This window comes from Narcine bancroftii, chromosome 5, assembly GCF_036971445.1.
Source record: "Narcine bancroftii isolate sNarBan1 chromosome 5, sNarBan1.hap1, whole genome shotgun sequence".
In the NCBI taxonomy this organism is placed as follows: domain Eukaryota; kingdom Metazoa; phylum Chordata; class Chondrichthyes; order Torpediniformes; family Narcinidae; genus Narcine; species Narcine bancroftii.
Genome location: NC_091473.1, coordinates 247,885,214 through 247,910,187, shown reverse-complemented (window position 1 = coordinate 247,910,187; position 24,974 = coordinate 247,885,214). Strand labels below are relative to the sequence as shown.

At 40.2% G+C, this 24,974-nt stretch overlaps 1 protein-coding gene across 2 annotated transcripts in view; it reads right to left on the bottom strand.

The window, feature by feature from the left end:
- The window catches only part of dstyk (dual serine/threonine and tyrosine protein kinase), a 72,576-nt gene that overhangs the window by 14,136 nt on the left and 33,466 nt on the right, over positions 1–24,974 (bottom strand). For both annotated transcript variants that reach the window (XR_011358505.1, XM_069941998.1), the window contains exons 3-8: positions 17,093–17,777; positions 8,614–8,852; positions 7,071–7,154; positions 5,583–5,759; positions 3,156–3,285; positions 991–1,147 (exon numbers count right to left, since the gene is read on the bottom strand). Coding sequence is in view for 1 of the 2 variants with exons in the window: in XM_069941998.1 (XP_069798099.1) it covers positions 991–1,147; positions 3,156–3,285; positions 5,583–5,759; positions 7,071–7,154; positions 8,614–8,852; positions 17,093–17,777 (1,472 nt within the window). In the remaining variant the exon portion in view is untranslated. The remainder of the gene's footprint in view (positions 1–990; positions 1,148–3,155; positions 3,286–5,582; positions 5,760–7,070; positions 7,155–8,613; positions 8,853–17,092; positions 17,778–24,974) is intronic.

Genomic DNA, 24,974 nt, shown 5'->3' with positions numbered 1-24,974 from the left:
ACCACCCCACATGGCTTCCCAACCTTTTGTCATCAACAACCTGAAGACACTGTCTCATCTAAAATGTGTACACTCATACCACACAATCTTTGTGCCATTCTCAATTATCCATATCTTTTTCTATTTGCCTGTACCTCAAGGTTATGCTACAAGCCATATCCATAGTCTCAATAAGTCTCAGGTTATCAAAAAGGTTTTTAAATATACATGATCTGAGGCATTACAAAATTCCAAGTAATGAAAAACAGTAATACATGGTGTTAAAATACAATTGTGACAAAATTAGCAATGATATTAAAGAGTCAACTATTAATCTGAACAACTGAGATTGGCTACCCCAATTGGCCCATGCCAGGTGAGCCCAACCAAAGCTGAAAGGCCAAATACAAATGGTTTCTGTCCTCTCAGCTCAGCACTACTGAGATAGTTGAAAGTTCAGTGTTGGAGTGGGTGGTCAGATGACGGCATACTTCCAAATTCTGTGCTGCTAAACACAGGTATGGAGGCTGGAAATGCAGTGGCCTGGATAGAGAACCTCCCCAGCAAGAGGAATATTACAGCCTTATAGCTGTCAAGATTAGAGACAGGTATCAACTCAAATTGCCTTTATTTTGAAAGTTCAACACCTATCAGAAATTAGGCAAGAAAAAAAAAATCAGTTAGAAACAAAAGCCTCTCTTTTAGTCAGCATGAAGCATCCCAATTCTGCTGTAAACAAATGTTAGCTCCTCCAAAATGAAGAACCTTCATGAGAACACCTCCCCCACCAGCTTCCTTTAAAATAACAGCTCATGAAGTATCCAATTGGAATGTCGATGCTGAACATCTCTTTCCCAATGACAAAGCTTGGCAGAACTGCTACCAAACTGGACATGGAACCAAAAGACACCTTTCATTTGGAGGAGCAAGAAACTTTACACTCTCTAAATTAAGGCTCTGGGTAATTACAGTGCCCTGGTGAACTGATATCAACCCCAACACAGCACATACCTTGTGTAGTGAAATTCCAGTGCAAGATCATTCCAATGCTTGTCATCTGGAGGAACAACAGACTTCAGCGCACAGGGAGAATGACCAGCCCAACTATCACAGAGATACACGACTCCATACTGGCCACGACCCAGCTCACGCCCAAGTTTAGGTTTACCTATGTGATGGACACAAATATTTTTTTTTTTAAACTTCAAAAAGGATAAATCAACAAGTTTACCCCAAAGAAGGAACCCAATTATTAAATTAGAAGTTATTGAATAAGAGAGTGAAGGATGAATAGATTATCTTAGATCAGTGGTTCTCAATCTTTTTGTTCTACTCACATACCACCTCAAGCAACCCCTTATTAGCCACAGAGCGCCCATAGCATCCTATGCCAGAAGTGCTCTGTGGTTAGTAAAGGATTACTTAAGGTGGTGTGAGTGGAAAAAAAGGTTGAGATCTACTGTCCTAGATTATTCTGTGAAATATTTACATTGATCAAGTTGATAGTACAAAAATGTCAATAAGACAATAGGAGGTACAAATGGATCTGGGTGTACTTGTTCACCGGTCACTGAAAGCTAACATGCAGGTTCAGAAAGCTGTGAAAAAGGCAAATGGCATGTTGGCTTTCATAAAGAGGGGATTGGAGTATAGGAACAGAGACGCCATTCTGCAGTTGTACAGGGCCCTGGTGAGACCCCACCTGGAGTATTGCGTCCAGTTCTGGTCTCCAATTTTGAGGAAGGACATACTAGCTATAGAGGGTGTGCAGCGCAGATTTACAAGGTTAGTTCCAGGGATGGCGGGGTTGACGTATGCTGAAAGGCTAGAAAAACTGGACTTGTATCCGATGGAGTTTAGAAAGATGAGGGGGGACATGATTGAGGTATACAAAATCATCAGGGGGATAGACAGGGTGAAGTCGGATTACTTGTTCCCAGTGATGGGGGAGACAAGGATTAGAGGGCATAGTTTAAGAATACAGGGTAGGCCCTTTAGGACGGAGATGAGAAAACATTTTTTTACCCAGAGAAGTGTGAATCTGTGGAATGCTCTGCCACAGAGGGTGGTAGAGGCAGATTCACTGATTATGTTCAAAAGAGAGTTAGATAAGACTCTAGTGGACAAAGGAGTTAAGGGTTATGGGGATAAGGCTGGAAAGGGGTACTGATAGTAGTGATCAGCCATGATCTGTAAAATGGCGGTGCTGGCTCGATGGGCCGAAGGGCCTACTCCAGCTCCTATTGTCTACTGACATTTTTGTACTATCAACTTGATCAATGTAAATATTTCACAGAATAATCTTCAAAAGAGGTGGGTTATTCATAAGCAATGTATGGGACCCTTCTTTCTAAAAAGGGGGTAGAAATATGGAACATTGGCCAAACCCAACCCTCAAATGTGTGAGGTCAGAAGTGAATTGAAAATTCAGAACTCAAGCTGATGGATTTTTGTTAGGATCATTGAGCCAAATAGAGTTATGCCACAACCAAACTAAATGCTTGAATAGGCTCAATTTCAGATTCAGATTTATTGTCAGAATACATACATGACATCACATACATCCTTGAGATTCTTTATCCTGCAGGTGAGGCAGAATTACCACTTAATGGCAGTGCAAAAAAGCTGACTCAACTTACAAATGTAAACAAAAAAAAAGAGGGGGAAAAAAATCAATAAAGTGCAAAAGTAAGAGTCCTTAACTGAGACCCTGGTTGAATTTATTTTTGAAGAGTCAGATGGTGGAGGGGTAGCAGCTGTTCCTGAACCTGGTGGTGAGACTTTTGTGGCACCTTGACCTCTTTGCTGACGGTGGCAGCAAGTACATATTTCCTTCTCATATTTCTGCCATCAGATATTTTTAACCAAATTATGTTATTGAGCAAATTCATGCAATTCTCCAGACACTCTCAGGAGAACAAAATATTTTCATTGGTAAAACACAAGATTCTGGTTAAGTGGAAAAAAAACACAAATGCTGGAGAAGGGCTCAAGCCCAAAACGTCAGTGATGTATCTTCACTTTTGCTACATAAAGACACTGTTTGACCTGCTGAGTTTCTCCAGCATTTGTGTGTTTTTTCAAAATATTTTCATTGCTTAGCTTGAATGGCATGACTTCTCACAGTAGAATTCTAAAGTCAAAACACAAGGTTAGGATTGAAATAACTAGCTTACCATGCAACAGCAGGTCTCGCAGAGAACGGCTTTCCAATGAAAGGCGAGCTAGTCGTGGAGCATGGTCTTTCCGCACCTTCAGCCAGAGATCTTCTGTTCTTTCAAGTTTTCCTGAAAGTCCTGTTTCAAGCTACAGTGCAACAGCAGACAAGGCAAACTATTGAAAAAATTTTCAGAAGACAATTCATTTCAAGGCAAGCTCAATGAATACGTGTGCAAGATTGAGATAGGCTTTGCTGGAAGATCCAGGAGGTCTTATATCAACAATATAGGTTGTTGGGCAGAGAATTAAGACAGGTGCAGTCCTGATTACCAAAGTTCGTTTGTACTTTTACAAACTTTTGTTTCAATCACCTCTATAATATATTTAGAGATACAACGCAGTATCAGACCCTTCCAGCCCATGAGGACACAAAGCCCAATTACTCCCATGTGATCAATTAACCCAACACTGTACATCTTTGAAAGATAGAAGGAAAGGGAGCACTCAGAGGAAATCCACATAGACCCAGGGAGAACATACAAACTCCTTAAGAAAAGAGCCAGAATTGCTAGCAATGTAATAGCGTTGCGCTAACTGCCAAGCTAGCCATGCTGCTTGGAACGAGTTTAAACAAGGAAACGTTTATTAATATATGAGTAAAATACATAGCTGTAATCCCAAAGCAATAAATGTTTCAGTCAGGCAGTAATCAAAGGGGAAAGTTGATGTTCTAGGCCAATAAGAGTTCATCAGGGTCCACAAAAATGCAAACTTTTTATTGTGCATGAATGTTGCATGTTGAATATTTCCAGGTGCTTGTTTTCACAGAATTTCAGCACCTAACTTTTAGATGGTATTCTAACGTGGAAGCATGAATCAAATGCAGATGGTGGCTTTAGTTCCTCAGGTATCCCCTTACAAAATATTAATGCAGCACGAGAATCTGCATGCAGCCAGGCCTTATTATCCCAAAAAAAGTTTGTTTTCAATTAAATATTTACACGACACATGCTAATTATCAGTGCCACAAGATTTAAGGATTGGATGCAAAGTTTATCCTGTGACAAGGTATATTATATTTTATATTATATATTCATATGTTTTTAAAAGAGATAGATTGAAAGGGATTTAGTGTGTAGGTCACCACAAACCAACAGTAACACTTCACATAAGAGATCTCATTTAAAATGCAAGAGCTTTGCTGAAAGAGAGACTTCATGTCCACAGTGACTTGACAGAATCTTACCTGAGATTGAACTGTGAATGAAATAAATTTCCTGAACATATACACATTACAGACACGTGTGCTTAGAATTAGAAGGGGGTTGTTATTAGTAATAAGTTAAAGTTTGATCCTGTTTTCATGTTTAAAGAAAATTAAAAGCAACCTTTGTTTAAATAACCATTTGTCTTGGTGAATTTCTATTGCTGCGGGGGTTAGGGATGGTGGGAGGTAGGGCAAAATTTAGTATCTATTCTGTAATTTACAGAATAGACCACAAAATGCTTCATGTGAGCTATTCTGTAATTTATAGCAAGTTAATTTGAAATGTATGAAGATACTAATAAATAAAATTTTCCAAAAAAAATTCTATTGCTGCTGGGTTTTGGGGTCCTCTGGGCCCGTAATAATTCAGTCATTAGCTCAGAATATGTCTGATCCACACGAGGGCTCACTGGAGAAATCAAAACCAGGGAGAAGGTCAGGGTCATGGGAAACTGACAACAGTGAATGTAATGCACAAAGCATGCAAGGTGACTGAGGAAGATTTTACCAATTCTCTATAGAACCTGGAAGAATAGGTATGCCTTATTAAAAACATTGGACACATGAACCATCAAGTTCTTCAATTGAGTGCCAGACGGGATGACAAGCCAATCTTCTGGAATGGGACCAAAACCTCAACCTCCTCACTCAACTCTAGCCATGTGCATACACAAGCTCAAACAGCATATGACATTGACTGAAAATAAAAGATAGCTAAAGTCAAGGAACCTACAATATGATAGAAGCATGTTTATGGTTCAAAGGTTTTTTTAAAATTTGCTCAGCATTGCATTGCTAACATCACATGCATGTGACATTGGCAATGCTATTATTTATTTTCCATCCATGATTGGTACTGTCTTTACCTTGGCCATTTCAATAGACAGTTATACTCCACCACATTAGTGGAACTTCAGTCAGACCAGAAGAGGATTGAAGATCGTCTTCACTAAAGGATACAACTGAACCACACTGTTTTTATAACAATTAGTTCCATGGTGACTATTTATTCCAAATTTCAATTAAGTACAGCTAACATGGTGCTATTAAAATGCAAATGCATGAGTAGTCCAGACCTCTGCATATTGGTTCAGTACAGTAACTTGACCATTCTCCTAAAGCAGGCCTGATAGAAGTATTGCACAGGACCACAAAACAAACATTCAGGTGAACAAACCTGTCGCAAAGAAGCAGCAAATGCCTCATGTGAGCTATTGAGACGGGTACGGAATTGACTACAAATGCTTTTAGCAAGTTTTGATGCACAAAGGCTCTCAATCGCATCCTGGGCAATTTTCCTTTTCCACTCGATGGTTACAGCTGGAGGATGTACCCAAGGCATCCTATGAATAATCTGAAAGTGGAAAAAGAGAGAAAAGGTGAAAAGTTTGGGGACCTTTCAGAGCAACTTGGCAGCTACAATTGACGTTAAGACTTTCATTTAGTTTCCTTAAATTTTCTTCTCATAGGATGAAATGTTTGTTGGACAGTTAATGATTCTAACAACCCCAGCCTTTTCAAGTTGCAAAATTACGTGGCTTCATGGATCTGTCCATGTGCACAGAACATAATGGCAGGTTACTTGATGGAAGTATCTCTCACTTTAACGTATGTTAAATAAAATGTAGGAATGCAGAAATAATATCCTGCCTAACTTTGTAAACATCTCCAATAACTCCCAGAGATCAAACAACTAAACTCCAACACATAAAACTCTTACCATCTATGAGCTTGAAAACTCCACATCTCTTATTAAGCACAAGAAGACAACAAGTGAAAATGTACTAAATTGAAAACTATTATGTACCACTGACAATCCGAGCAAAATTAATCTTGGAGCATGATTTTACACAAACTTTTAAGTTATTTCTTTTATTTTCCTCATTCCATTTGTTACCATCACAAGTTGATCTACTCCAACTTCCAACACAATGAGTACCCAACAAATGGGGTGTATAAGTCTTGATCCTGACTATAACCTTATAAACTAATGCTAATAATTTAATGATCTTGCCAATACACATTGGAACTACAACCCAAAGTCATCAAAAACTGAGACTCACATCCAATATACATCCTTATCTTTCAGCGAAAGATGATGCGCTCCTTGCACAAAATTTGACTAATTGTTATTGATCAACACAATGTTAAACTTGCTGATAAAGCCAGCAGTATTGTCCAATCTGAATTGAGTCATTGAAAGTTTAGCACATTGTTGAGTGTCTGGTACAGTCAGATTCCCTTCCCTGAAGACAAAACACAAGTTTTCAATCATAATCCAATAGTTTCATGGCCACACGTATTGACTGCAGTGCACATGTAATTACTCCAATGGAAATCCTGCAGCAGCTCCGGTTGGATTTGTAATATATCGAATTGCATCAGCTAATACATGGAAGCAATTAAAAGCACCCAGAGTATGGCTTGCTTGACAAGTAGTTACAAGAAATTAAACTGCACACAATCAAAGAAGATGGCCACCCAGCAGAATTTGGAGATTGAGGTTTCTAACGTAAAAGCTTTATACATTTTGGACAAATTTTAAAATGGAACAGATTGAAACCAAAGCTAGGCATGCAATAATTCAAATATTATGCAGAAAAGGGGTGACTGAGTATATTCAAACTTCCCATGTTCTTTATAGTACTCAGTAAAGCACGTTTACCTGCTTGATCTGCTCCCAAAGCAACCGGGAAACTGTTGATCCAGAGTGAAAGGTCACCTCCACGTGATAAGCAGCATTTAAAATCTATAAAAAGACACCATTATTTAATCACTAGGTTGAATAGTTAAAATGCCAATCTTCAACCCTCAAGATGGGTTAGAAAGTACACCAATACAGAATGTTTCCAGTGTACACTGCCAAACAAAGAATTAACCTCCATCTCAACGTTCATTTCCCTCAGATCTTCAATGACGATTCAACTGATGGCGACCCTCAAGTCATAATTCCATTAATGGAATATCAGGGAAAATATCCAAACATCATGTTAAATGAATACTTGTTCATCAATCTCAATGGCTTCCACGCACTTTATTTTGAAGATCGTGACCAGAGTTTTGCTTCAGTACTATTTGATATATACCAACAATACGGTCACTTCCCATTACATGTAGAAGTTTTACTTAAAATAGTACCACTTTCAGCTCCAAGTCTTGGTCATTTCCAAGTGCAAACTCTATTACCTGTATGTCCTCCTAAACAGTAATCAAGTCTACTGTTGACAATAGGGGAGATGATTTCCCCCTTCATTAAACTTCCTATTGGGCCAACTGTGTTCCCATTACAAGAGGAGGTTTACAAAAAAATGGTGGGGAAGTTTCCTACAGATTTAACCACTTCACTATTACAGTTCAATGATTTCTGTGCAGTACAAGCATCGTGAGATGCCATCTTTGATGCTCCACCCACTACACCCCCGCCAACCCCACATTCAAATCAAATTCTTGTAATCACCGTTAGGTTTTGCAAATTCCACGTTGACATTTGTGGAGCCGGCTGTTTGGAAACCATTCAACTTAGTATCACTACTTCACTGGCAGCTAATCCCCAATCACAAAAATGAACCATCCGAAAAAAAGAGGGTTGGAAAAATTAAGTGCCACCCTCAGGTGAAGCAGTTCAACTATGAAGATAGAGGACAAAATAATCCAATTTCAATATGTAACTCAAGGAGCAAAACATACCACAGAAGCAACACTGTCAAGATGATTCCATTAACGGCCCACGCTCAAAATATTTTTTGAAAGTAGTCAGAGCACATCAGTTGATTGCTAACGTATTAACTTAGCCAAATCCATTTAATACAAAAGTCCTCACTGCCATTTACAAAAGGAGGTAAATACAACTGGAATGATACGCAAAATAAAATAGAATGGCACGTCAAGTCATAATCTTAACCCTATTCTTGTATATATCCATCCAAACAACTCATCTATATTTTTCTATATAGAAGCTTCAAGTATTTACTGATGAATATGCGTTTTCTGCATTATTTGTGTCTTCACCATATTTTATCCCCTTTCAGCGACTGTGCACACACATTTAGCACATTCGACTAAACATCGCAATTATCTGATCCCCCCCAACAAAAAAAAAATCACACCAAAACAAGCAGCAACTACTAAGTTTCACAAACATTTTTGAGCAGTGCCGAAAACACATGCTTGGCCATCAGCACCTGATACTTTACCCACTTTTGACACACCTGCTTCAGGTGATTGCTGGCAACACTGTTCACTGCAGCATCCTGGCTGGATTTCTCCAGGCTCTTCAAACAGCGTTCAAGAGTCCCAACAAAACTTTCTCGAAGGTAGTCAACGGAGCTGATTAGTTTATTGGCAACTGCCTGATTTAACTGAGAAATAATCAACTCCTGAATCTGTTTGATGCAGCACTTTATGTCCTTATTGCCCACAGCCTCACCATTCTCAGAGATGATTATGTCTGGTTGGGGGGTGGGGGGTGAATGGGAAAAAAATAGTATGAAAAAAAGACAGTTAATTAACAAATTAACATTTACAGTTAAAACTATTACGGTTAATGTCAACAATATTGTCACTAAGATTAGAAATTTACTTTTAATTAGTACAAAATTGACACAAATAATTCCATACATCTTAAGTTGATGTTGCCTGTGGAAGGTAATTCTGTAAATTACCCATCTGCATAATCAAATCAATGAGGTGAAAAATACACAAATTACAATAAATCCTATTGGCTCAATTAAATAAGATACACCAGGGACACCACCGAGTTCCACAACTGAAGAAACTAGGTATTAAGATGATAACCAAATTTGGATTTAAACATGGAATCAGCATGGAATAAAAATACATTGGGCTGCAGGATAATCATAAAGGCCTCAAGGAATCAAGGAAAGGCTATTCAGTCCCACAATTCCATTCCATATTTCAAACAAGATTGCAATGTTCACTTGGCTTCATATCGATTAAAGCTAGCCAATGTAATGAACTCAGAGCTTAACAGAGTTATACCATTACAAGGTTGTTGAATCATGCCAAAGAATTTTCGCAAATAGTGAATTCCCTTCATTTCATACTGTTACATAATAACATGGTAGGATCGGTTATTTAGAACTGAAATGAGAAATTGCAATTGTTTCAATGCCCTCGGCGTTCAGAGGTGTGTAGCTGCTCTGTTGCATGCTCTTTGCTTTGAAATTAAATGAGTGGACAGGGGATCGAAACAATGAGATAGCATGAGTAATGGGGCAAGGAAGAAGAGTTGAGGAGACAGCATGCCGCTACATGTAGGTCATCTTTAGAAATGGGCATCACTGCAAATTTTAGTTATCAGATATCAATAGGTGACCAACCACCATTTTTATAAACATTTACTCAATCCAGCTGCCAGTATTTGAAGAGGAAGGAGAGACAAAGAATCACACAGTGGCAATGCTCCAAGAGTTATTCATCTCTCTGTGCCACACTTTGTTTACTCAACTTCCTTGACACACCAGTTAAGTCCACATGCTTCTGCCATTATAACCTGCATCGTCTAACACTAGGTGGTGCTGTTGCATATCCAAGCTTACCTTACAGAACCACTTTTCCAAATGACAACATTTCTACCAATTTAACCACAATCCCACTACCATCCACAGCTTTCTTTCTCTACCCCTATCCATTTCATGTAGGGATAAGGCTCTCTGCGACTCAAGTCCGCTCTTTTCTCCCCACCCACGTTTTGACTCCCTTCAGCACTTCCTGCTGTAACCGCAGAAAATGGAAATGTTGCTAAATCTCCACCATCCAGGGACACAAACATCTTCCAGGTGACGCAGAGCTTTACATAAATGTCATCCAACTTAATATACTGCAGTTTGTGGACATTTTGTGGCAGGATTGACAGAGGAAACAAGCTCCTTATCTGCACAAGGCACGTAGACATCATTGTCAAAACAGAAATGCTGGAGGAACTCAGCTGATCTTGATTTATTACCGACATTACTGACCTTGAGGAAGGGCTCAGGTCTGAAACATTAGTACATATTCACCTCCAAGACCAGCTGAGTTCCTCCAGCATTTCTGTGTTTAGCCTACAATCACAGTGTATGAAGATTTTTCATGTTTCACTGAGATATCATACACTCTCAGATATTTTGTAATACAAAGATCCTCACCAGATGACAAGAGTTGCAGTGGTTCTCAACCTTTTTCTTTCCACTCACTTACCACTTTAAGTATTCCCTATGCCATAGGTGCTCTGTGATTAGTAAGGGATTGCTTAAGGTGATATGTGGGTGGAAAGAAAAAGTTTGAAAACCACTGTTTTAATCGTACCTCATTGACTCGTTATGTTCGGGGTTTCAGAACTCCAAAGGAAATGGGGCAATGACAATTTTTCTCTAACAAAATATTTCAGTAACAATTGTGTTGAGCAGTGATTCTCAACCTTCGTTTCTCACTCACATCCCACCTTCAGCAATCCCCTTAATCACAGAGCACTGATGGCATAGGGATTACTTAAAGTGGTGTATGGGAGTGGAAAGAAAAAGGTTGAGAACCACTGGGTTAGAGTTTGTGACTAAGAGTGTCTTACTTTACTTTATGTTGAACTTCCAGGAATCACATCCTCAATTTCACTAAGGTTCAATGCCTTCAATTAGAAAGTAATCTTTGTACACCAAAGGGATTGAGTGATGCCTTCCACAACTTGAATCTACAGGGATGCTATATGTGGAAAAAGATATCACAGGCAAAATGTCTTCCAAGTAAATAGTCAAGGCTGACAACCCATATTCATGACGTATTTCTTTGCTGGAAGTGCCAGACTCATGTATGAAATCATCTATCTAGGGTTTCATGTTAATGTTAAAGGCAAGATGTTTGCCATGGATAGCTTGCGTTCTTCTCAACAGGCTTGCAAAGAGTGACTTAGTCACTTGCCTCATCCTTAATGATCATTGGGTCATGATCTTTACCTGAGAAATAAACAAATTATGTCGGTACTTTAAATTACTCATTGCATAAACTCAAGCCTAACATCTTCAATTTGAATTCTGAAACTGAGTTTTGGCATTTAAAATGCAATAATGCTCTAATCCTCCAACTTTCTGAAAGTGAACCTTTCAAACAAGTACTGCCAGTCACAGGAACTGAAAAGCAAGCATCTTCTGATAAAATTATCAACTTTTCATTAACAAATCTCTGTTCATTCATTTTGGAGGTCTTTATCAGAAGTCTTAAAGAGACGGGAGACAAAAGACAATTGATCTGTTTTATCCAAAACACTGGTTGTTACTGCTTCATTGTAATTAACTACAAAATATTCATTCTTAGGAAGCACGTTCCCTGATTTAATTGCAAAATCTTTGAGCTCTCTGAGCATGAGTGTAATTCCCATTTCCCATCCAGTGCCAAATGAAGGCCACTTCCTCACCGAACCCAGAGTAAAAAAAAAAATCACTCAAGGCTAGACAACAGACTCGCCAAGGCAAATAGCGCCTTTGGATGACTACACAAAAGAGTCTGGAAAAACAACCAACTGAAAAACCTCACAAAGATTAGCATATACAGAGCCATTGTCATACCCACACTCCTGTTCGGCTCCGAATCATGGGTCCTCTACCGGCATCACCTGCGGCTCCTAGAATGCTTCCACCAGCGTTATCTCCACTCCATCCTCAACATTCATTGGAGCGACTTCATCTCCAACATCGAAGTACTCGAGATGGCAGAGGCCGACAGCATCGAATCCACGCTGCTGAAGATCAAACTGCGCTGGGTAGGTCACGTCTCCAGAATGGAGGACCATCGCCTTCCCAAGATCGTGTTATATGGCGAGCTCTCCACTGGCCACTGAGACAGAGGTGCACCAAAGAAGAGGTACAAGGACTGCCTAAAGAAATCTCTTGGTGCCTGCCACATTGACCACCGCCAGTGGGCTGATATCGTCTCAAACCATGCATCTTGGCGCCTCACAGTTCGGCGGGCAGCAACCTCCTTTGAAGAAGACTGCAGAGCCCACCTCACTGACAAAAGACAAAGGAGGAAAAACCCAACACCCAACCCCAACCCACCAATTTTCCCTTGCAACCGCTGCAAACGTGTCTGCCTGTCCCGCATCGGACTGGTCAGCCACAAAACGAGCCTGCAGCTGACGTGGACTTTTACCCCCTCCATAAATCTTCGTCCGTGAAGCCAAGCCAATGAAAAGAGAAGAAAACAGGATATACATATAAATGACTGGGTAGGTGCAGAAGCACTGGAGGTGAATCTACAGACACTCTGTGACTGCAGGGGACTCTCATTTGCTTCTGCCCAACAGCGAGTGGCACGAAGGCAATTCCTGCCGGTGGCGAATCTGTCTGCCTTACAGCAGGCAAAAGAGATGTCATGTAATACGACACTATTTTATAACTATGATAATAAATTGAATCTTGAAATCAGTTATTTTTTGAAGTTTTGGATACAAGCTGCATACAATCAGATTTGCTTGTGAATTTTTAAATCATGAATATGAAAGCACAGATTCAGTATTTGCACCCTGGCCTGAGTCAGCAAGCAGCATCTGAGGCTGACACTTCAGTGCATTACTGAGCGCACAACAGAGCTACCTCTTTTAGATGAAAGTGAGAACAGAGATCCCTTTCACCCTTTGAGGTGAACTTTTGAAAAGTTTACTTTTGAAAAGGAGTTTCCCCTGACACTTTGAATGAGACGAGACATAAATTATTTGCTTCAGCAATATTTGGCTCTCTTTGTTGAGTTTCCCCACTTCCCAAACTTTTTAAAACTTGACTGTAATGATTCTTTGGGTGGAAAAAACTAAACACACAGCAGCATTTCTTAAATATTAAACCAGAGGAAGACAATTAGCACCAGTAATTGCTGTGCATCTCACCAATTCAAGAATTCTCAGTATTCCAGTGAAACCATCTCAATTTGACCCATTACCACTCAAAAATGAAACCCAACCCTTACACCAATCAAACTACCCAGATTTATTTTAAAACCTCTTCCAAAATTCCTGAAATTCTTATTCAATCAACTATTTCACCTTATTATATTTTCTGATCATTCGGTATTTCTGTCAATTCAAAGGCCACCACCAGAGGGTGTACATTCCCCATCACAACCTCCTGGAAATCAAATGCATCACAGAAAAATTATGAACTTCTTCAGGGGGTGGGGGGGGGGGGGGACGGCTGTTTTGTCTGGTGGTGCAGCAGAGATAATAAACACTAGGCATTCATGAAATAAACTGCTTGGCCCCATGTTCTCCTTTGGAATGGCCATCCTAATTAAATGTGAATTGCCATCATAAAGCAGAACAAACCAAAACACACACTAACAAAGGTTTAGGTTTAATTTCAGCATGGGTTGTATTTGGGCACAGTTGTACCAGGAATTCTGCACCTACAGTTGGGTTTTGTATAAAATCAAGTGCAACAAATAATCTATTGAGAAACAGTCAAGGAAAACATTAGCAAAGTCTAGCAGGTTCCAAGAATTCTAAACGAAAATGTGCATGACCTCCATATGTACTCCATCTGCTAGACCTTTGCCCACTCACCTCATTTAACTAGATCCTTCTGCAGCCTCTCCACATCCTCTGCACAATATGTTTTTCCACTCAATTTACTATCCGCAAACTTGGCTACACTACACTCTGTCCCATCTTGCAAATCATCAATATAAATGGTCCAGCACTGACCCCTGCAACAACCCACTTACCACTATCTGTCAATCAGAAAAACACCCATTTATCCCGACTCTCTGCCTTCTGTCAGTTAACCAGTCCTAATCCATGCCAATATACTTCCCCCGACTCCATTCATCTGGATCCTATTGGTAAGTCACTTGCGTGGCACCTTCTGGAAATCCAAATATACAACATCAACCTGTTCCCCTCTACCTACTGCACCATTATATCCTCAAAGAATTCCAGAAAGTTTGTCAAACAAGACCTGCCCTTTCTGAATCCAGCTGTGTCTGCCTGATGAAACCCTTTCATTCTAAATGGCTCGCTATTTCATCCTTAATGACAGCTTCAAGCATTTTCCCGACTACAGACATTAAGTAACTGGCCGATAGTTACCCATCTTCTGCCTACATCCCTTTTTAAAAAGTGGCATGACATTTGCTGTCTTCCAATCTGCCAGAACCTGCCCAGAATCCAGGAATTTTAGTAAATGACTAGCAATGCATCGACTATAACTCCCGCCATTTCTCTCAGTAGCCTGGGATGCATCCCATCAGGACCAGTGGATTTGCCTGCTTTCAATTCCATTAGAAGCTATTGAGGCCCTCACCTCCCTTCACATCCCTATCACCACTCTTTGGCACACTGGACGTGTCATCCACCATGAAGACAAACAAAATATTTGTTCATTGCCTCAGCCATTTCCTCATTACACAATATCAATCTCCCCCTCTCATCTTCCAAGGGATCTATGTTGACTCTAGTCACCATCTTCCGTTTTATACATTTATAAATTTTTTTGCTGTCTATTTTTATATTTTGTGCTAATTTATCTTCATAACCCTTCTTCCCTTTCCTTATTTCTTATTGAGTTGTCCTTTGTTTCCTTTAAAGTTTCCCACTACTCTTGGCTACTTTGTACACAAGCTTTAAATTTTATACTTTCCTTTATTTCCTCAGTTAACCAAGGCTGACTCTTCCCTCTCTTACTTTTTTAAAAACAAAATAAGAACGGGAAAATATTTTTGTTGAGCACTACAAAAAATCTGAAAGCCTTCCACTGTTCTGCCAACTAGCCTGTGCTCCCAGTCCATGCTGACCAATTCATCCCTCATCCTGTTGTAGTCTCCCCTGTTCAAGCAAAATTCACTTGCTTTAGATCTAACTATTGTACCCTACTCCTGCAAGAGAAATTCAATCGTACTATGATCGCTCTTTCAAAATGGGTCCCCAACTACTAAATCGTTAATTTTACCCATCTCATTGCACATTACTAGATCTAAAATAGCATTCTCCCTTGTTGGTTCCTTAACATACTGCTCAAAAAAGCTATCAAGAATGAATTCTATGAAGTCATCCTCCAGACTCCCTCGACCAACTTGATTTTCCAAAACTAGGTGGAAATTGAAGTCCCCTTCAACAACTGCCGTTTCGTTCTTACGTGCCTCAGTTATCTCTCGGTTAATTGCCTGTGTCACCATGCTATTGTTATTTGATGGGTGATAAACAACTCCCACCAGTGATTTTTTTTCCTTTACTATTTATTAATCTCTACCCAGATGGACTCAACGTTCTTTTCCTTAGATCTTATATCGTCTCTATTGCCCTGATCTCATCCTTGATTAAGAGCACCATCCTCCCCCCACCCCCACCTTCACTGTCTTGTCTATCTTTTCATACTACCGGATACCCTTGAAAGTTTCCCAATCATGCCCATCTGTGATGGCTACAAAATCATATGCCTGGGTACTGATTTGTGCCTCAAGTTTACTAAACCTTGTTTCTAATACTCAAATAAAGTACACATGCTCATTGACCTTTTAGAATTTTGCTTTAGACTTTTCTGCCCTCTATTTTTGTTTTTCTCCTTCCTAACTCTAGCTCTGGTCTCTGTTCCACCTTCCTCATTCTTTATAGGCTCCCATCCCCCTGCCCCATTAGTTTAAACCTTCCCCAACAGCGCTAGCAAACAATCTCCCCAGTACTTTGATCCCGGCCCTGTCCAGACGTAGACCATACAGTTTGTACTGGTCCCATCTGCCCCAGAACCAGTTCCAATGCCACCAGAAACTGAAACCTTCCCTCCTGCACCACTGTTCAAGCCACATATTCATTCATTCTAACTATCCTGCTATTTGTACTAGCTCATGGCACCAATAATAATCCTGAGATTATTACTTTTGAGGTCCTACTCCTTAATTTATCTCCTAACTCCCTAAATTCACCTTGAAGGACCTCATTCCACTTTCTTTTCCCCTAGATCGTTGGTACCAATATGGACCACAACAGCTGGTTGTTCACCCTCCCCTTTCAGAATGCCCTGCAGCCACTCTGAGACATCCCTGACCCTTGCACCCAGGAGGCAACACACTATCCAGGAGTCCCTTTTGCAACCACAGAAGCTCCTGTCTGTTCTCCTTACTATAGAATCCCCTCTAACTATTGTTCTACCACTCTTTTCCCCCCCTCTTGCACAGCAGAGCCACTCACAGGGCCATGATCCTGGCTACTGCTGCCTTCTCCTGATGGGCCATCTCCCCCAACAATATCCAAAGCAGTATATCAGTTTTGGAGGGCGATGACCACAGGAGACTTCTATACTACTTTCTTGTTACTGCTCTTGTTGTTGCTGCCTAGTCCCTCTCTTTCTCTGTTCTCCTAAGCTGTGGTGTGACCAACTCATTAAATATGCTATCTACCACATTCTCCACATCCTAGATGCTCCAAAAGTGAGTCCACGCACAACTCCAGTGTCGTCATGCGGTCTATCAGGAGCTGCAGCTGGACACACTTCCTCTACACATAGTCCTTTAGGGACATTGTCTGTCTCCCTGAGTTCCGACATGGCACAGGAGAAATTAAAGGAATTTTGCTGAAGCATTAGAAATTCCTGAGTAATCCCATCAATCCTCAACATATCAGATCACAATTATTAACAGAAATCCCAGAACAGTTTTTAATATTTCTGCAAAAAAAAATAACTGATACTAGTTACTGATTCAACAGGTAAAACTCACCTCTGAATTGCAAGTTTGCTGCTTCTTCTAAAAGCTCTTCCTTCATGCTGCTCAGAGTCTCAACAATCATGTTTCTCATTTCCTCCTGCTTCCTGTTTGCTATGCTCATCAGAGACTGGTACAACTCATTCTCCTTGTCCCTTGTGTATTCCAATCTCTTGGGTGTAATCTGCAAATCCCTCTGCATGTCGAAGGCCTGATTGATGAATATATCCAAACAACGACAGTGGACACCATTCAGGACAGTTGCTGCATCAACAAGGTGCATCTGCACCACCTGCTTTGCAAAGACTCCAAGTTGTTTTATTTTATCAAAGTGTTCTACCAATGCACTTGAGACTTTGCTAGTGTGGGATCCTGTGGGATTTAAGTATTCCAACTTTGTGAGCTGACAGTAGAGTGAGCTCTTTTCTTTGTCAGTCTTTGAACCTTTCACCAAGTGGTCCTTGTCTGGCATGGAGTGTGACTCTGGGTGATAACCAGTCAATTGTTTTGGAACTTTGATGAAGAAAATGGGTAGGGCATGCTTCCTCTTCACATCCTCCAGCTCACTTTCTTCATATTCTGTCAAACAGTCCTCACTGATGGCGTAGACAATAATTGTAATGGAACGTCTCAAACAGTCATCTAATTTGCCCCCTTCTGCCTGGCTTTCATGACATGGCAGAACTAGAATATCCATTTCCTGGAAAGAAAACACCATGTTAGAAATAGGATCAAAACATATCCCTGGCACAGAAGCACACTAAGAGACAAAGACATGGTTCAAGCTTCTTTTCAGAGGATTTCACATAGCCAGAGTTGTGCAAAGACATTATTTGATTTGCAATGCCAACATTAACATTCAGCCAAAAGAATGTTTTAATTGATTGAGCTAAAGGCCTGCTTTGAAACAAAGTCTTGGATATCTGTGATATCACAAGGAGGGGAAAGAATTGAGATACAGATGATACTGACCAGGGATCCAATACTGAAGAGACTGGCTCAAATGCAAGGCATTTAGTGTTGTGAATGTTACTTACAACATATAGCCGGGAAAAAGCAGACCTTTGGATCAAGAATGTAACAGTTTTTTGAAAGCGTCAATTCCAGCCAAAATTGGTGCAAGACTTCTAAGTCTTTGAATTTGCTTAATGACCACTACATGACAGCTAATGAGGATTACGGTTTTTATTTTTCTAACAAGTTAAAACAGAGTTAGGCCAGGAAATGAACACACTCAAGTTTTCCAGATATCTGTGCAAATTTCCTATCATAATAATAATAATGAAACAATCTAGATTTACATTGCATGATTTTATGGGAGCTGAACCAGAGAAATATAATCCAAATATATTCCTACATGTGGTGCAGACATGCAAAAATGCTGCAGGTCACGCCGTAATACTAAGAGGGAAAGATGTACAATAATAATCAATGTTTTGGGTATACTCACACCTTGAAGAAAGGCTCGGGCTCAAGCCCAAAACATTGATGACAATGCATGACCCAAGTTTCTCCAGCATTTTTGTGTTTTTACAATAATCATAAAGAGCACTGCAAATTTTAATGTTTCTTGTACTTGTCAGAGCACCTTGCATTTAAGATAACTTTGGGTTCCTATCCGATTTTCCACTGGCACCGCGGTGAGCCACAGACCATATTCAAAGATGAAGTGTTTTTTTTTTAAATCCCCCCCAAACCATCTGCAACTGGAGCTCAGGAACCAACCCATTCTGCCTGTAACTTCTGTCACTTACCCACAGAATACATACAACTCTCGCCAAAGCAATCTCAACTCGAGATTTCCCTGTAATCCCATTTTCCTACACCAATCTAAGGTCAAACAATTTGACAGGGAGAGAAATAGAAAAGTTAAATCTGGACCTGATGTAAGATGCAACAAAATACAAGTGCTTTGGTGCCACCATTTGATGCTGGATGGATGAGGAAACAACCACTACACATTGGTTATATTTAGCATTCCATTTTCAATCTGCCTCAACAAGAGAGGAAATAAGTTTACGGTGGAGCATGGGGGTTGGGGGAAGAGGAACCAACGGAATAAAAGCTCATTGTTTTTTTTTTATGTTTTGCTTTTGTTTGGAATTCACTGTAATTTTACCTCAGGCAGATGAGTGGCACAGTTAGCATAAGTAACACTGCTACATTGTCCGCGATTGGAACCAGAGTTTGAATCCCGTGGCGTCTGTAAGGAGTTTGTACGAGTTGTCCGGTGTCCTCCCACTATTCGAAAAGTTCCAGGGGTTGTAAGTTAATTGCTGTAATTGGGCAGCACGGGCTCGTGGGCTGAAATAGCCTTTTTTACTGTGTTGCATATCTAAATTAAAATCTAAATTAATTGTCTGCACCTTAACCCTTCCCTCCCAGCACTGGATCCATCCACTTCTTCCCATGTCTGCTTCCACCCATCGTCCACCTGCATCTGTATCCCAACTCCATCCTCCCCCTTCCACCAGGCTCCATCTGCCCATCATCTTCACCCCTCAGTCCACCCATTGCCAACTGGCCCCCATCACACCTCCCCCAAGAGCCAATCTTCCCCTCCACTCTCAGTCCTAATGTAGGGTCTCTCTCCAAAACTTTATTCAAAGTTTCAAATGAGAACAACAACAAAAAAAAGACAGGCATAGTTGGGGGGGGGGGTCTATGTAAGTGCACAAGGCTGCACTTAAATTTGCAGAAAGCACGGGGAATCAAGATCATTGCTTTTAGTGCAAGAGAAAAGTTCCGCCAGGCCAATCAGAGTATTAAAATAGAAGGGAAGTGATTGGATTATTTCAGAAAGAGTCACAAGACCTTGATGGCGATCAGAGGGGTTTTTGGACTGGGCATCCATGGTGAAGAGGAAGGTGAGGAATTGCTGAAAAGGGGAAGGAACTGGACAAGGTGGGGGACAAGAATGGGTTGAGGGACAAGACAGTAAGTTTTGGGGTGGAAGACCAGGTAGAAACAATGAGCCTACTCATTTGTGGATCTTGGGTGAGAGAAACACAGAGCTGTGGAAGGGAGATCTCATGTGATGAGAGAGACAGTGGTTTACGAGAGAGTAGCCTTGGTCTTTTATGGTGGATCACAGTCCATTTGTGGATTTGAGAAGCTACCAGTCAAGAGCAGAGTTCAGTCTGTCAGATCACAATGCCTGCAAGGTACCTTGTTAGGTTTTATGTCTAAAAAGGTACATTAAAATTCTTCAAATGCCAAAACTTGCCATGAAAAATATATTGCTTTTCCACTCCTCAGTCAAAAGTGGTCAATATCTTCACGTTATTCTCCATATACAACCTCAAACAGTCCATAATTACTATGGAGCTTCAAGTCAAATCCATCACGAAATCCTTTTATGGTTTTATTTTTTTCATTCATTTATCCACCACACCAATGTTCCCACCCTCCCATTGACATCAAAAATCTTGCCCATTCAACCTCGCCCAACGATTGCCACAAGACTTTTCACTTGGCTGATTTTTAAAGACTCGAAAATACCAACACTCCAGCATTTCTTCATATAGCTTGGTATTAAGTTATGCCTTTCAGAGTGCTTCAAGGTATTTCGCTTTCAAGACTGCATAAAAATGTGAAAGAAACTATTTTATCCACCCAAAATCTAGAAAGAATTCTTGGTGACAACCAGGTTTTCATGCCCCAAAAAGAAAAATAAATGAATATTGGAATGTTTCTCTCTGATAAAAACAGCATAAAGGTAGTTCTTGAAATCCACCTGATGCTCATATCAACCCTCCCCCAAAAAAACTTCACATACAACTTGAATTAAAATAAGCTATTACAACAAAGCCATTCATGGAGGGGGAAGGCAATCTAAACAGCAAAATACAGATAAATAACCCATTGCTTTCAAGAGTAGTGAAAGGCTAGACCAAGTCACAAAAATGGAGAAATTATTTTAAAATATCGTGAAAGGATAGAACAACTCAAGGACAAGTAAATTTATGCTTGGAGTCAGAGGAGTTGGAAAAGTAAGCTGCATCTATATTCAAAGAACAAGCAAAGGATGGTATGAAACACAAAAGTATGTAGACACTGTGATTGTAGTAAAAACACAAATACTGGAGGAATTGAGCAGGTCTCGCAGCATCCATAGAAGGTAAAGATATATCACCAATGTTTCCGATCTCTTCCCTTCCCTCAAAGTACAAGTAAAATGCAAGCAGGCACCTATGTTAAAATGCTGGTGAAAAGGAAGGAATGGGGAGGGGGAGGAATTCAGACCAACAGACACAAGGTGTTAATTGGATACAAGAGGACAGGAGAGAGGAAAGATGAGAATTGATTGGAGGAAGGGGTGATTGTTTCTGACTCTGTGAAAGGAGACAAGACGTGAGGGGTGAGAGTGTGAGAGATGGGAAAGGGCGCTAACAGAAAACAAAAATCAATGTGATTGTCCTCCAGAAGGAATAGGGGGTGTTGTTCTTCCAATATGGGGTTATGAGGATGCTTTGTGTCAAAAAAGCTAGTATCACAGCACTTTAAGATCAAGAAAAGGTGGGGCTGAGTTTTCTGAAATACATGGAGGACAAGAAGTCCCTAGACCTTGATGGAGGCATGATGATTTGAACAAAAGTCTATTTCTCCTTCAAAAGTGCATGGCCTCATATTTACCATCATAACTCTACCAAATCCAACACAACTGAATTAGTGAGAATCTTGTAGCATAGGAGGCTTGGGTTGAGGGGTAGGGAAGCAGGAAAAAGCAGCCATTCTCAAACTTCTTTTTTGATGATGGCCCCTCCGCTCAAAGTTTATGGGCCCTCTTCCCTGTGAAGCAGTCATTTAGTTGGTTTCTTTCATACTTCTATTGACTACAAAAAAAAGTGTGATTTCAGTGCAATGGCCCCCTGAAATGTGCTGTCCCCAGTGGATGGGGGTGTATGGCCCCATTTAGAATGGTTGGCTCAGAGTTTTTTAAAAATTCAGGAGGAACGGAGTATAGTGAAATCCTTTTCACCCTAGACTAGTAAATCTAAAACTTGAGGTGTTACGAGCCCAGAGGATCCCAAAACCCAGCATCAATAGATTTTCACCAAGACAAATGGTTACTTAAACAAAAGTTGCTTTTAATCTTTAAACATGAAAATAGGATTAAACTCTAACTTATTACTATCAACTTACTTAACCCCCCCCCCCTTCTTATTCTAAGAGCACGTGCATGTAATGTGTGAGTAAGTTTAGAAAAGTTCTTTAATTCACAGTTCAATCTCACTTCTCATTCCTCCAAGTTCATTGGTTGCAGGAAATTCTTATACTGTGCACAGAATTTAACATTTATGAATGTCACCAGGCTTTGGTGCTTGAAAGGTAAATGGTTACCGCTCAGGAAGGTTCTTATCGGTTTTCCGAGAGATATTTGTTGTTCGCTGGACACAACTGATTCCTTGTAATCAGCCACGTCAGTGTCTTGCCGAAGAAACTTGCCCAATCAGGGTTTTCCAGATGATAACCTCTTTCTTTCAGGTCACCAGAGTTCCTTTTTGTTTTTCTTATTTCAAGTGAAACATTAGGCAGCCAGTCCTCTCCTTTCATATGGACTACAATGGCTTTGACCAGGCTGATCTAAGCACTCACAACCAGTCTTCAAAATGGGGTTTTTCCACAAGCTTACCAGCTTGTCCTGTTCCAGTCCCAGCTGCTGCTGCTGAACTCTAGCACCGTAGAACTCAATCCTCTCTCTCTCTCTCACTCAGAGAAAAGCCTTTTTTCCCCTCTCTGCTTGCAAAACCACATAACCCTCTTAGAACAGCAATCTGCACTCAGACAGCCAGTGGCTCTGGGCCTAAACCTCTGAGTTCTTTCATCGGTTGGTTTTCAAAACAACAATCCATCAGTGAAGTTCCTTGGACACTCTTCAAAGTTTTTGCAAAGGCACTCGGAGCAAGGCCTGTCTGACTTGAGCAGAGCTTCAGACATCTGTTTTGAAGTTTGTATGTGACCTATACTAAAACCCTGCCATAATTTATCCCCTTTAAAACATATCTATATACAAAATAAAATACAACATAATGTGTCACCAAGCGCATCGATTTAAGGTGACATAGGAAATAATTTAAAAATCCCAAGGAGCGCATTCTTCACACAGAGGGTGGTGGTTATGTGGAATGAGCCGCCAGAGTAAGGAGCAGACATGGAGATAATTACAATTCAAAAGTCATTTACACAAGTGCACAGATAGGAAAGATTTAGAAGGATATGAGCTGAACACTGGCAAATGGGATGAGCTTTGTCAGCATGGAATATGATGAAAGACCCCAAAAACATTTATTAAAAACAAGTGAATAATAGCTCAGTGGTAGTTAGGTCTTAAAGGTGGTCTAACAATGAATGGGTTCACAGAGTTGGTCATCATAGCTCAAGGAACAGCCAACAGCAACAAAACTCAGGAGTAATTCGTGATCCACAGAATGTTAAACATCTCTGCATAACAAATGCAGTCCCAATTTATTTAAAATAGCTTGAACCTTTAGTTTTCAGTCCATATTAATTTCAAACTCCCCAATAAGCTCAACTATTTCAAATTTAAATCTTACTAAAACCAAAATTTAATCAAATAAAAATTCCTTCAAAAAAAAATACTAACACAATTGTTTTTGCCTCAAAGCTCAAGCAGCTGAGGAATGAATGACGAGTCTAATCTACTCCCACAATGGAGGCTGTCACTGGCACTTCCAAGATACCACACAAAAGTTCCAGAAATTGAACTGCCCAAGTCATAAACAAATGAAGTTGTTCAAAACTGAAGGAGTAAACCCAGACTGATGAACTGGAATGTAGTGTTTTAAATAAGGCACATAAAATGGCTACACCAGATAAGTCTGTATAATAATAGTTTAATTTGCCCAGATACAAAATGATGAATCAGTATCAGGAGTAGCACTGAAACTGTCCTTGGTGTTGCTCTTGCAGAGACTGCAAATGAAAGAGGGTTCTGATCACTACCACATTTTATCTCTGGTTATACATCCAAGATCCAATTCACATATCCTGCAACAATCCATCACTCCCAACCATGAATTTCCAAATCCATTTGACTGCCTCTATCAAAATGTCTGACATTTTCAAAAGCCATAGTACACAGGAAGTAATTTTCTTACGTTCCCTTGAGGAAATTCCAATTGTGATATGCTCTTGATGCAAGGAAATCTTAATCAATGGAAAGCTTTAAGTAGAACACAACAATGAATTACCAGTACGCTGTTAACAGAAACAACCAGATTAATGGAGCCAAGTGACCAGTAAAAGATTTAAAAGCAGTGACTTGAGGAAAAAAAACTTAAAATAACTGCTGTCAAAACCAAGTTTGACAGCAACATTCCACTATTCTTTTTCATCAGGCTATTAAACTGTAAGAAACTTGCTAAGGAATTTTAAAGCTTGTCAAAAATAGCTCAGGTTTAACTTGATTTTCTTCCCCCAATAACCCCTCCCACTCCCAACACAAATGTTATAGATGGATAAAATTCATGACTGCCTATCAGCAAGTTAAATTTATTTACATTTTAATTTTTTTTTTATATAAACTTTTAAATTTCAACATACAGCATGGTAATAGAACCTTTCTACACATGAGTCTGCACTGCCCAAATACCACAATTAACCTACAACCCCCATACATTTTGAAGGGTGAAAGGAAACCGGAGCAGTTAGAGGAAACACCCATAGACACAGGGAGAACACAAACTCCTTAGTCAGCACCGGATAAGAACCCAGGTCACTGATGACATAATTCTCTTTGGCTTGGCTTTGCGGACGAAGATTTATGGAGGGGTAAAGTCCACATCAGCTGCAGGCTCATTTGTGGCTGACAAGTCTGATGCGGGACAGGCAGACACGGTTGCAGCGGTGGCAAGGGAAAATTGGTGGGTTTGGG